The sequence below is a fragment of the Gouania willdenowi genome, chromosome 12, assembly GCF_900634775.1.
Source record: "Gouania willdenowi chromosome 12, fGouWil2.1, whole genome shotgun sequence".
NCBI lineage: Eukaryota > Metazoa > Chordata > Actinopteri > Blenniiformes > Gobiesocidae > Gouania > Gouania willdenowi.
The window spans coordinates 14,670,594-14,684,970 of NC_041055.1; the positions used below are offsets into that span (position 1 = coordinate 14,670,594).

Here is a 14,377-nt window from a genome sequence, read left to right on the forward strand (position 1 = left end):
GTTAGTTCTATTGGCAGTGTTGTATTTTCCACTGTCTGATGATGGGATCAGATCCAACTTGTATAAACACATCACCACATCCCAGTTCACAAGCAAAGTAGTATTTTAATGTAATATATCTTAGTTCATAAGCGTGTTTCTAACTGCTGTTGTTAGTTTTATTGGCAGTGTTGTATTTTCCACTGTTAGATTTAACTTGTATAAACACATTATTATATCTTAGTTCATAAGCAAGGTAGTAATTTCATTGTATATAAAAAAAATCGTGTTTCTAACTGCACATATGACAATAAACACTTTGAATTTAAATTTAATGTAATCCTTAATCACCCCACCACCTAGCAATTAAAATGAATAAATGACAGACCTTTTTTACTCTTGGTTTCCACATTTAATTCGGTCTCCGTAAAATAATCACAGTCTGAGTTTTGTTTCCAGTGTTTATATAGATCTGGGTCCATATCCATGATTACCATCAGTAATGTTGTTGTTTAGGTGGATCCTTCGTATTTTCCCAAGTTGTCCATCGTTTTGATGAGAACTGGTTTTCCGTCCTCTTCTTCCTGGATGTAAATCCTGCAGTTTTTTGACCATGTCTTCACTATCTTTCCTTCTTTTTTTATTTGGCGTGCTTTCCATGCAATGCTTGCATTTTGTTTCGTCAGGTTTTCATTGATGTACACCTTCGTTCCCTTGAGTTTGTTTCCTTGCTTGATTATTTCTCCTTTGAATTTTATATTCGTGAAGGTTATTTTTACAGCTCTGTTATCATTTTTCTTTGGCAGGAGATGGCAGGAGTTGATGTTGTCAGGGTTCAGGACAATGTCCTTCGACTTCAGGTAGTCAATGACCTGTTGTTCAATCGATTTTGTTTCTACGTCACTCCTGGGTTTTATCTTTAGGCCTGTGATGATATCTTTCTCTCTTTCCTTTTGTTCCAGCTGTTCAACCCTCGCATTCAACAATTTTATCTCTTCAGCATTTCTTTCATTCTTTTCTTTCAGTACCTTTGTTTCGCTTTGTAGTCTTTCCAGTGAATTTTCCAGCGTCTTTTCCAACGACTTTATCTCGGCAGATAGGTTTTGTAGACCCTCGCGTATCATCTCCTTGACCTCTTCCAAACCCGAATTGGGTTCTGAAGGGCCTCCCTGCGGTTTTTTCACTATTTTCCTTCAGTCTTGGGCCCAGTTTTTCAGGCTGTTCAGGCTGTTCAGCTGTAGCCAGCTGTAGCCAAGGTCGTGTTATCGGAGCAAAGGAAAACACGTCTGCTCTCAGCAAAGACCAGAGAATATATATACAGTATGCATTATATGTCAGTGACAATAAATGTCTTAAAATAAAGGTGATGTTTTTACAGACAAATCATTTTAAAATTTTTATGTGGAGTCCTTTGAATAGAACCAAACGTTGTATGTGTATCAACCCTTACACTATCAGCTGCTACTGCTGGAAGAAATATCAATCAATCAATCTTTTATTTGTATAGCACCAAATCATAACCAATGGTATCTCAAGACAGTTTACAGTAGAGCAGTCTTAAGGACGGACTCTTCATTTTATGTATACACACATATGCATATATACGTATATACACATACATATGTATCCCACACCCAACATGAATTCATCATGGCGGCAAGGAAAACCTTCTGTTAAGCAGCAGGAACCTTGTGTGGATCCCATTCCTATGATGAACAGCCATCCACGTTATGCTGTGTTGGGTGTGTGCAGAGGAAAGGGTCGAGACAGAGTTGTTGAGACTCTGTAACTCCACACTGAGGATCCCACGGACCTACAAGACAAAAGCCAGAAGGAGTACAGGAACAAACACACAAGGGAAGAAGCAGACATACAGTGACGAAAATAAGTATTTGAACACCCATCTATTTTGCAAGTTCTCCCACTTAGAAATCATGGAGGGGTCTGGAATTTTCATGGAAGGTGCATGTCTACTGTATGAGGGATAACCTAAAAAGAAAAATCCAGAAATCACAATCTATGATTTTTTAACAATTTATTCGTGTGATACAGCTGAAAATAAGTATTTGAACACCAACGTTAATAATTGGTAGAGTAGCCTTTGTTTGCAATTACAGAGGTCAAACGTTCCCTGGAGTTCTACACCAGGTTTGCACAGACTGCAGGAGGGATTTTGGCCCACTCCTCCACACAGATCTTCTCTAGATCAGTCAGCTTTCTGGGCTGTCGCTGAGTAACACGGACTTTCAGCTCCCTCCAAAGATATTCAATTGGATTTAGGTCTGGAGACTGGCTAGGCCACTCCAGAACCTTGATATGCTTCTTACGAAGCCACTCCTTGGTTTTCCTGGCTGTGTGCTTTGGGTCATTGTCATGTTGGAAGATCCAGCCACGACCCATCTTCAATGATCTGACTGAGGGAAGGAGGTTTTTGGCCAAAATCTCACAATACATGGCTGCAGTCATCCTCTCCTTAATACAGTACAGTCGTCCTGTCCCATGAGCAGAAAAACACCCCCAAAGCATGATGCTACCACCCCCATGCTTCACAGTAGGGATGGTGTTCTGGGGATGGTACGCATCATTCTTCTTCTTCCAAACACGCATAGTGGAATTATGACTAAAAAGGTCAATCTTGGTCTCATCTGACCACAAAACTTTCTCCCATGACTCCTCTGAATCATCCAAATGGTCATTGGCAAACTTAAGACGGGCCTTAACATGTGCTGGTTTAAGCAGGGGAACCTTCCGTGCCATGCATGATTTCAAACCATGACGTCTTAGTGTAATACCAACAGTGACCATGGAAACAGTGGTCCCAGCTCTTTTCAGGTTGTCTGGGCCAAAATTGTTAGTTATGTTTATTAACATATTTACTCATAGACCTTATTCTTTAAGTTGAGACTTTTCATTTCTGCTGTCTCATGTTTTCTGCTCTCTTCTCGAGGCCAGCTTCCCAAAACACATTTTATCTCTCAGACACGGAGGCATCACACGGTCACATGTCACACATACACACCCCATACACATCCATTCACACACACAAACATATAAACGCACACACCTCCACTCACATAGCAATCAGCAGATACCAAGAGAACTGGTTGTTTTGACCCAAAGAAGGAACTGTCTCTTTTCTCCCTCCCCTCACCTCCTCCACTCTGTCCTTATCTCCCGGGGGGGAGGAGGGAGGGGGAACTGCAGGGATATACGTGATGTGTCAGAACTGTGTGTCACTCTGCCTTCGAACGTCCGGCCGGACGGTCACTAATTTTTGTTCCATCTTTGTACTTTTTTTACTTAGTTTCATAATAAACCTTTTTTATAAAATCATCAATGCTTCGCCTGGACTCCATCACTCAACCAGAGTAATAAATCATGTCTCCAAATGAGGTCAACCGCAAATTTTGCCGTAACAAGGTCATTGACCAAGTCCTGCCGTGTAGTCCTGGGCTGATTCCTCACCTTTCTTAGCATCATTGAGACCCCACGAGGTGATATCTTGCATGGGGCTCCACTCCGATTGAGATTGTCCGTCTTGTTTAGCTTCTTCCATTTTCTAATGATTGCTCGAACAGTGGACCTTTTTCACCAAGCTGCTTTGCAATTTCTCCATAGCCCTTTCCAGCCTTGTGGAGTTGTACAATTTTGTCTCTGGTGTCTTTGGACAGCTCTTTGCTCTTAGCCATGCTGACTGTTTGGGTCTTACTGATTGTATGGGGTAGACAGGTGTCTTTATGCAGCTAACGACCTCACACAGGTGCATCTGATTCAGGATAATACAGTAGAGTGGAGGAGGACTTTTAAGGCGGACTAACAGGTCTTTGAGGGTCAGAATTCTAGCTGATAGACAGGTGTTCAAATACTTATTTTCAGCTGTATCACACGAATAAATTGTTAAAAAATCAAAGATTGTGATTTCTGGATTTTTCTTTTTAGGTTATCTCTCATACAGTGGACATGCACCTTCCATGAAAATTCCAGACCCCTCCATGATTTCTAAGTGGGAGAACTTGCAAAATAGCAGGGTGTTCAAATACTTATTTTCTTCACTGTAGAGGGAGTGTTAGAGAGAGGAATGGGACCCTCTCCGGTCCCTCTCTAACCTAAATGACCTCTCTCTTAACGCCCTCTCCAACCTCTCTCCAAACGAGCATGCCAGACCCCCCCGGCAGTCTATGCCTATTGCATCTTAACTATGAGCTATGAGCTGGTTCCTAACTAAAAGCTTTACCAAAGAGGAATGTTTTGAGCCTAACCTTAAAGGTAGAGAGGGTGTCTGCCCCCCGAACCATGGTTGGTAGATGGTTCCAGAGAACTTAAGTCTAATTGAGAGAATGTACAAATAGGAACATATACTGGTTATAGTGTGAAGTGCACTAATACAAATTGTTACATGAATTAAAAAAAATTTCTAAACTCTAACCTAAAACTCTTTCAGCCTACATCATTAGATCTCAATGGTGAGACTGACATGAAAACTGCATTCATAACTAAAGTAGCTACAGTGTGTTAACGCTGCATGTAAAATAGCGTCAGATAAAGTTTAAAATCACAAATAAAAATGATTAAATGTATGATTTTTTTTTTCACTAAAATACTTTAACTATGATATGCCTAAACTGTGTCGTATTTGACTTTGGAGAAAGGACTTCAGGACTCGAAAGAGTGCAACGGAAGATTATCAGAATGGACATTTTAGCTCGACCTACTGATTGTCACGATGGGGTTTTATTTTGGAGGGCAGGCAGGAGATCTTGGACTCGCTGCCAGCAGCTTTCTCCTGCTGATTGGACCAGCTGCATCTGATAACCTGCTGAGTATAAAGGTGGAGGCTTTGCTGCAGTTCAGTGCTGGGACATTGCTACTTTTGCTGTGACTATGGTTCTTGGTTTTTCCTTTTGGTGCTTTCTGATTACCTCTGCCTCCCTGGACTGACCATGCCTATGAGAACAATAAATACTGGTATGATGCACCTGAGCTCCGCCTCCGTCCCTGCATTTGGATGTGCACCCACACATGCCCATGACACTGATACTCTCCAATAATCTGCTCTGTTCCTGAATATTTACAGTATTTTAACATGTGAAAAAATGTATGTGAACAAAGACAGTTAAAACTTTAAAGGTAATATGTTAAGGTTTAATTTATCCAGACAGCTGTTACTGAGGAAATCCAATTTGATCTCCTGACATGTTTCGACTGGCAACTGCTAGTCTTCCTCAGAGGCATCTGCTGATTGCTTTGACGGTTCCTTTGAAATTTCCTTGACTTGCGTGTAGTTGCCAGTCGATACATGTCAGGAGATCAAAGTGGATTTCCTAAGTCCCGATGACAAAAATTATCTTGCTGGAATTATTTTACAGGAAAACTTATCTTATTGACTTTTCTAAAATATCTGTTTTACTGGGTTGTCTCCACATTGCAGCGGCAACAGGATCATGGGAGATATGAAAACGCCAAACTTTAATTCCAAAGTCGCTAGTGAATCTGGTCACCAAGATGATAATGCACAACTCAAGCAAACTAGAAGTGAGATGACTACCAGTGAAGCTGTAGCCCCCAATGCCTCAACAGCCCAGAATATTGGTGTTAGCGTCCTTGTTAAGAACTTTCGGACTGCAGATCTAAGCGAACATATTGGACCGATGTCAGAGAAGCATCATCATTTCCTTTCGCACCCCCTTTCTGGTAATGGACATCTAAATGCTTTTGAGCCAAAAGCAGGAAAAGGTAGTGTTTACAAGAAGAATGGATGGAAAGTTTCAGGAACAGAAGGGCAAAAAGCTGACAACCAACTATCAAATATCCATCTGTACAGTCCTACCCCCAGTGCTGAAGAGTTTGATGATGATAATGAGGATGAAATAGTAGTTGATGACCCAACTGATAACCAAGAAAATCATGCTGCTAAATTGTCTGGAAATAATATTGTTTCCAACATCAGATCTCCAGAGGAGCCACAGGACCAAGAATCAGATGATGTCCAACAGGCCTTACCAGCATTCTCTGGGTTGCAGTTATTTATGAGCACTGAGAGTTCTGTTGTAGATGCCTTTAATAAGGTCTTGAGTAGCATAAATCCTGTCCCTGTTTATGTTCCAAACCTTTCCCCACCCAGTGCAGCAAGCATATCTCTTCACTCCAGAGGATTCAAATGCCTGGAGTGTGGAGACTCATTCGCTCTTGAGAAGAGCCTGACACAGCATCACGAACGCCGCAGTGTACAAATCGAGGTCACCTGCAACAAATGCGCCAAAAGTCTGGTATTCTACAACAAGTGCCAACTTTTGTTTCATGCAAGAGATCACAATGACAAAGTAGTTGTTATGCAGGGCTCACATCTAATCCTCAAACCCATCCCTGCTGATAAGATGATCAGTGCCATGAACTCATCAGGTCTTTCCATTGATTTAACCTCTGAAGTAAAGGTGATCACACCGCAAACCCATGGCAAAGTTTCTCAGACAGCATCACAAACTGCAGTCATTTCAGCTCCATGCAGTGCTCCTGTGGTGGCCGCTCTACCCTTGGAGGATGATGCATCAAAGCTTTGCAGGCACAGCCTAAAGTGTTTGGAGTGTAATGTAATGTTCCAGGATGAAAGCTCACTGGCCATGCATTACCAGCAAGCAGTGAAATCCAGAGGGCAGGTAGGTGAACACACCGAGAAACGATAAATTTAAACTTTCTTTAATCTACACAAATCTTTAGAGACAATGTTGACTGATCCTGTTGATGTCCTGTGTTTCTTCCAGAAAACTTGCACCATTTGCCAAATGCTTCTCCCAAACCAATGCAGTTTTCTGTCACACCAGCGAATCCACCAGCACAAGTCCCCGTACATCTGTCCTGAATGTGGTGCTAGCTGCTGCTCTGTTAATTTCCAGTCACATGTTACCAAGACATGTCTGCATTACACCAGGAGAGTCTGTTATTGGTGAGTTTGTATCATTTGACACAAATCATACAAAATCATATTTTACACTATTGCTTATGAAATCCTCATTATTTATGGTTGACTGACATCTGATTAAGATACATTTGGTAAATGTGGGTGGTGATATAGTATATGCTCATTGTCGTAACATTAATCAGTTTCAAGAATATTTGAGCATATCATGTCAACCTGTACCTAATAAAGTGGTCTGTGGTGACGCTCCTTTAGGTGGGCATATACTCTCTAAAGTATCAAGTCCACACCTTTAAAAGCAATACTTACAATGTTATTGGTAATAATGTTATGTTAATAATATTTGGCATAATCTGGTCAAAAATCCAGTTATTGTTCTGAGTGGACAGTGAATCTCATCTTCTTCTCCTGGCCCTGTAAAATTACATTTATTAATCCAGGAGCGTGACGCTCTGAGAATCTGGATATCAGCCAATCAGAGATCTTTCTACAAACATGTGTGCTCCATGAACTGTTTTTGGCGTTACTATTGGCTGCTCAACTGAAGTCAGATGCGTTCAGGTACCCTCGGTAGTAAAAGTGAAATGACGGACGTCCAAGCAGAAGTCTCCATAACAGCGTTAGACACAACAGTTACACAGCAAATTGAGAGGAAAAAGGCAGACCGATGTGGAGAAGCAACAGTTTAAATCTAAATTTAATCTATAATTTAACAACACAAGATAAAGTTCATACACTTGTCACTAGTCTATCTTGAGAAAAAAGTCACGAAGAGCATTCACAACAGACACCCGTAAGGGAGGTTCAGTTTCGGTTTCAAAATGGAGCGGAGAGAGGATTCTGCAAACTGCAGCTTTAAGCCTAACAGTTGCTTCAAACTAACACTAAAACTGTGAAGATCTGTAGTTCATTGAAAAAAATAATTTCAAATGGGTTACAAATTGTTATAGTTAATGCAATGACATTGGTATTATTTAGAATTCGATCAGAAAAGTTAAAAAGAAACATTTTTCTTTTACATAAATTGTACAATCCACTTTAATCTAACTTTATTCAATGCTAGGAGTTAGTATTGTTTAGTGTTAGCTCAGCTTAATTTGATCTAAAATTAGTATTTCTTGTTCATAGTCTTCAACTACTTTATAATACCATGTCATGGACATTCATTTGTTTCTGATGGCATATATTGGCTAACAATATGATGACAAAATGACCGTCAACATATAGTCAAACTAAACAACCATTTCCTTAAATCACATTTAAACTTAAAACTCACATTTCCTTAAATTAAATATCAAATATTGGATGTTGCTTGCTAACTACATGTTCTGTTTTGGCCTCCAGCTGTGTCCACTGCAGTGTGATCTTTGCTGACTCTGGAACTTTCAAGTCCCACATCTGCAACACTCACTATGCGATCTTCTATAAATGCCCCCTGTGCCCCTTGGCCTTCAAGTCTGCACTTGCACTATACTCCCATGCTAACACACATCATCCAGGAGTGAAGCCTGGACAACCCAAGTAAGTCCTCTGAACTGCATCATTGAAAGATAGCATGATTAGCTGAATTTTGCGTTTTCTCCTCATTTGAACTTCCTGTTTAGTTTATTGCAAAAGTAAATCATTATTTAGATGAACTGTAGACTAGTTGTGAATTATCGAGCTATAAGTCATGTTCTTTCTATCAATCAGCCTCATGCCAGGTCACCTAAAACCTGCCTTTTGTGTTTCCTACGGCCTGCTCAGTAAAATGATTTGTGGGTCTTAGATGTGGTGGATTAACTTGAGTTTATCTTTTCCATGCTGGAACCTTTCAATAACTTCATCATCAGCTGCACTGATGAGGAGCAGCTGTCCTCACAAATTTATGTAGATTTAATGAGTCAAAGGAAATTAAAATGATGAAACTATTTACAATCTTTTTTTTACAGCTTAATTATAAAACAATAATAATCATATCTGCACAGTATGAACTGTAGGTAATTGTTTTGGTGGAAGATGTGGGAGGAAAAACATCTGCTTTGAGTATTAAAACATTTTTCTTTAGTTTTGTGTTCATTTTTAAATGTTCTGTTTTCCAGGGTAAACTATATGTGCTCCATGTGCAACACAGTGTTCACGATGGAGTCACTCATCGTCTCACACTTGGACCAGCATGTTGGTAATAACAAAGTTTCTGTTTTCAAATGCCCCGACTGCTCCAAGCACTTTGCACATAAGCCGCTAATGCTGGATCATATCAAGGTGAGCATAATGGAAATATAATGGGTGGCTTGATGCAAATAACTACCTGTTTTAATTTCAAATGTTTCAAAAAACAACTCTTTGTGATCACTTTCTGTATTCTATTTTTGATTCTATTCATTTTGGTATAAAATTTGAATACCTTCAGTAGATTTGATTGGTAATATTAAAAGTAGCAGCAATCAATGGTGTTTTTTTCAGTAATGACTCAATTATTAATCATTATTCATGTTTTTATCTTGAACTATTGCAATGCCATCATAACAGGAAACAGGAGCTCCAGTTGTCTGTTGGTTAGAACTGTATAGTCTGCATTAAGAGCTCTAGTTTTGAAAGGCAACACATGAGAGTTGGTGTTAGCAAAGTAAAAAATGTTGTGCCATCTGTTGAATTTAACAAGGCCTTTAAACTTTAAGTGTATTCTTTGTAAATATGTGTTTGTTACTTAAAGTCTTGCCCACACAATTATCAAGTAGCACAAATAATGAGGTGCACAATGTTAAATGCATCAAATGATATTTCTTACACTCTCAATTTGGTTTTCAGGCAATCCATGGAACTCTAAAAACCGTTGAGGGCCCACCAAACTTGGGTATCAATGTTCCTCTCAACACAAAGCCCACAAATTCCATGAGCACCAATGAAAAAGAGGGAGAAGATGTCAGGAATGAAGACAAAGGGCAAAAGAAATCCAACAGTAACAGCCCGGCTGACTTTGAGAACCCTCCCAGTCCAGGATACATGTGTGTGGACTGTACGAGCGTGTTCAGTACCAGACAGATGTTTGTCTCTCACATGAGGCGAGAGCACAGGAAGGTGGGAGGAGACATCAACCAAGTAGTTCATGTCAAAGAGCTTTTAGTGTACATTGGATGTTTTTACTTCCAAAGTCTGTTTTTTTCTTGTCAAGCATTGATTATATCATCTTTTTTCTTACTGCAGATACTAAAAAAGATGTATCCGTGCCAACTGTGTGACAAGTTTATCAGCTCCCTTCACAGTCTCGGCAGACACAACCGGCTCAAACATAAGGGGCAGGGAAATGTGAACACCTGCTCGTGAGTACAGTCATCACTGCACCTGCACACTGTGCAAATTCAGTTCATATGATTTACTCAAATGAGCTGATTAGGCATACATATAATCAAGCAAAATGACATGGGTCAATGATGTGACACAAAAATATTCTGTCCATCTGCATTTCTTACAGTTAAAAACAAGTTTAACTGCATAAAAAGATACCAAATTAGTAGTAACGTAGTGTATATGCATTCACTTTGACTTTTTTTTTGGTTAATTACTAAATTACTTCTGTAATTTATTTTGTTATTCAAAGTGTCAAAATATCATGTGGTGCGACTGTCTGGCCATGACTGCTGTTTTAAAAAAATCTTTAAAATTACTCTGAATCTATTCAAATTGTTATGGTCCTGCAGTGGCCATTTTGCCCTTAGGTTTTTTGTCAACAACTTCTCCAGATATAATGTATACATAAATTTCTTTAGAAACAGTTGATCTAGTAAACTACTTTTGTACTTCTGTTTGTTTTTAACATTTTCTTGTGTGTGCACTCACTTTGATTTTTTTGTTACTTGCTAAATTATTTCTGTAATTTATTTTGTTATTCAAAGTGTCAAAATATCATGTGCGACTGTCTGGCCATGACTGCTGTTTTGAAAAAAAATCTTATAGTTCTGCAGTGTCAGAAATTAGCAAGGGCCACGGGCCATTTTGCCCTTAATTTTGCCAAGAATGCCCCCAAAAACCTGGTTCCACGGGCACAAAATTGCCCTTTAGTTTTTTTATCAACTTCTCCAGACGTAAACGTAAAAATAAAATAATAGCTACCGTACTATGATACTTCCAAACTTCTCTGAAAAAGAAAGGGTGAACTTTTCCTTAATTTGCATTGTGCATTTTAATCTATAAAAATATCAAAGCTCTAACTATATTTTTTTCCCGTGATCCCAATAATTTTTAAAATGACCACATTTTTTTGACTATGGGGCAAAATTACCTCCATTATGTATTTTCATTACATACCCTGTAGTCCTGTATAAGATTTCAAATTATTTCTAGATGCCTTTTTTATTTAATATCATGCAGTTAAATCCCAATACGTCATTAACCCAAATACAAAAAGTCTCATTGGACGTAAAAGATTGAATTCATTCAATTTTTAACCTAATTGGGAAATATCAAACTATATATGTGTGTACAAGTTGTTTTGGAAAACTGTTTGCAAAAAGTTTAATGTGTGTCATGTCATTCTGCATTAACAGGCCTGTTTGGACTTACAACCATGAAAGAGGCTAAAGCTGAACATACCCAAAGTTTACAGGTGTGCCGTCTACAACTTCACCACTGAAAACATCACCGCCTTCAAAGAACACATCCCTCATCACAAGTCTGACGGCTCCTAAGATCAGTGCAGGGAGTGCGGCCTGTGCTACACCTCCCACTGCTCCCTGGCCCAGCACCTCTTCAGAGACTTAAAAAATTAGTCTCATTCTCAAAAATTGTCACTGAAGCAACTCACCCAGCAGATAATCTGTTACACTATATACTGGATGGAGTGCATATAATCTACTGTAAATTTGCAATATATTTTTATTTTATTTATTCAGTTTATTTCCGACATGGTTACATTCACTTTTTTTTTTTTTTTTTTACATTTTTTGTACATGCCGAAAAAGGAGACGAGAGAAGCAGTTTGCTTATCCGGGTCCCGTCCCCTGTTTTACCATCGCAGATTTCCATGGGTTTACATGTCTCTCTGGTCAAAACATTCTTGATTTCTTCTGAACGTCCTTTTTTGTGTATTCTCATCTGTAGTCAGTGTTGTCCTCTATCTTTGTTTGTGTTGGCCTTGTTCCCTGCCAGACGTTGTTAGCATTCCTCCAGTTCAAGAATAGTTCCTCTTTCGAAGGTGTTTGGAAGGTTCTTCCCTTTTCATCCACAATGTCACCTTGTTTTGTCTCTACATCAAGGGTAATCCAGCTGTTGTTAGTTCTATTGGCAGTGTTGTATTTTCCACTGTCTGATGATGGGATCAGATCCAACTTGTATAAACACATCACCACATCCCAGTTCACAAGCAAAGTAGTATTTTAATGTAATATATCTTAGTTCATAAGCGTGTTTCTAACTGCTGTTGTTAGTTTTATTGGCAGTGTTGTATTTTCCACTGTTAGATTTAACTTGTATAAACACATTATTATATCTTAGTTCATAAGCAAGGTAGTAATTTCATTGTATATAAAAAAAAATCGTGTTTCTAACTGCACATATGACAATAAACACTTTGAATTTAAATTTAATGTAATCCTTAATCACCCCACCACCTAGCAATTAAAATGAATAAATGACAGACCTTTTTTACTCTTGGTTTCCACATTTAATTCGGTCTCCGTAAAATAATCACAGTCTGAGTTTTGTTTCCAGTGTTTATATAGATCTGGGTCCATATCCATGATTACCATCAGTAATGTTGTTGTTTAGGTGGATCCTTCGTATTTTCCCAAGTTGTCCATCGTTTTGATGAGAACTGGTTTTCCGTCCTCTTCTTCCTGGATGTAAATCCTGCAGTTTTTTGACCACGTCTTCACTATCTTTCCTTCTTTTTTTATTTGGCGTGCTTTCCATGCAATGCTTGCATTTTGTTTCGTCAGGTTTTCATTGATGTACACCTTCGTTCCCTTGAGTTTGTTTCCTTGCTTGATTATTTCTCCTTTGAATTTTATATTCGTGAAGGTTATTTTTACAGCTCTGTTATCATTTTTCTTTGGCAGGAGATGGCAGGAGTTGATGTTGTCAGGGTTCAGGACAATGTCCTTCGACTTCAGGTAGTCAATGACCTGTTGTTCAATCGATTTTGTTTCTTCGTCACTCCTGGGTTTTATCTTTAGGCCTGTGATGATGACATCTTTCTCTCTTTCCTTTTGTTCCAGCTGTTCAACCCTCGCATTCAACAATTTTATCTCTTCAGCATTTCTTTCATTCTTTTCTTTCAGTACCTTTGTTTCGCTTTGTAGTCTTTCCAGTGAATTTTCCAGCGTCTTTTCCAACGACTTTATCTCGGCAGATAGGTTTTGTAGACCCTCGCGTATCATCTCCTTGACCTCTTCCAAACCCGAATTGGGTTCTGAAGGGCCTCCCTGCGGTTTTTTCACCATTTTCCTTCAGTCTTGGGCCCAGTTTTTCAGGCTGTTCAGGCTGTTCAGCTGTAGCCAAGGTCGTGTTATCGGAGCAAAGGAAAACACGTCTGCTCTCACCAAAGACCAGAGAATATATATACAGTATGCATTATATGTCAGTGACAATAAATGTCTTAAAATAAAGGTGATGTTTTTACAGACAAATCATTTTAAAATTTTTATGTGGAGTCCTTTGAATAGAACCAAACGTTGTATGTGTATCAACCCTTACACTATCAGCTGCTACTGCTGGAAGAAATATCAATCAATCAATCTTTTATTTGTATAGCACCAAATCATAACCAATGGTATCTCAAGACAGTTTACAGTAGAGCAGTCTTAAGGACGGACTCTTCATTTTATGTATACACACATATGCATATATACGTATATACACATACATATGTATCCCACACCCAACATGAATTCATCATGGCGGCAAGGAAAACCTTCTGTTAAGCAGCAGGAACCTTGTGTGGATCCCATTCCTATGATGAACAGCCATCCACGTTATGCTGTGTTGGGTGTGTGCAGAGGAAAGGGTGGAGACAGAGTTGTTGAGACTCTGTAACTCCACACTGAGGATCCCACGGACCTACAAGACAAAAGCCAGAAGGAGTACAGGAGCAAACACACAAGGGAAGAAGCAGACGTACAGTAGAGGGAGTGTTAGAGAGAGGAATGGGACCCTCTCCGGTCCCTCTCTAACCTAAATGACCTCTCTCTTAACGCCCTCTCCAACCTCTCTCCAAACGAGCATGCCAGACCCCCCCGGCAGTCTATGCCTATTGCATCTTAACTGTGAGCTATGAGCTGGTTCCTAACTAAAAGCTTCACCAAAGAGGAATGTTTTGAGCCTAACCTTAAAGGTAGAGAGGGTGTCTGCCCCCCGAACCATGGTTGGTAGATGGTTCCAGAGAACTTAAGTCTAATTGAGAGAATGTACAAATAGGAACATATACTGGTTATAGTGTAAAGTGCACTAATACAAATTGTTCCATGATTTAAAAAAAAACTCTAAACTCTAACCTAAAACTCTTTCAGC

At 39.3% G+C, this 14,377-nt stretch overlaps 1 protein-coding gene across 1 annotated transcript; it reads left to right on the forward strand.

Annotated features, from left to right (window-relative positions):
* Positions 1-4,702: 4,702 nt before the first annotated feature.
* LOC114473693 (zinc finger protein 532-like) lies at positions 4,703-11,671 on the forward strand. The gene is made up of 8 exons (XM_028463459.1): positions 4,703-4,807; positions 6,000-6,632; positions 6,738-6,919; positions 8,237-8,413; positions 8,974-9,136; positions 9,683-9,952; positions 10,079-10,194; positions 11,419-11,671. The coding sequence occupies exons 1-8, from the start codon at positions 4,703-4,705 to the stop codon at positions 11,450-11,452; spliced, it is 1,680 nt and encodes a 559-aa protein (XP_028319260.1). The 3' UTR covers positions 11,453-11,671.
* The last annotated feature ends 2,706 nt before the right edge of the window (positions 11,672-14,377 follow it).

Excerpts from the sequence above, each read along its gene's own strand:
- LOC114473693 (XM_028463459.1), top strand. The coding sequence starts at position 4,703 with ATGGGGTTTTATTTTGGAGGGCAGGCAGGAGATCTTGGACTCGCTGCC. Across the intron at positions 4,808-5,999 it reads ATAACCTGCTGAGTATAAAG|TTATTTATGAGCACTGAGAG; the intron begins GTGGAGGCTTTG and ends TCTGGGTTGCAG. Across the intron at positions 8,414-8,973 it reads GTGAAGCCTGGACAACCCAA|GGTAAACTATATGTGCTCCA; the intron begins GTAAGTCCTCTG and ends TCTGTTTTCCAG.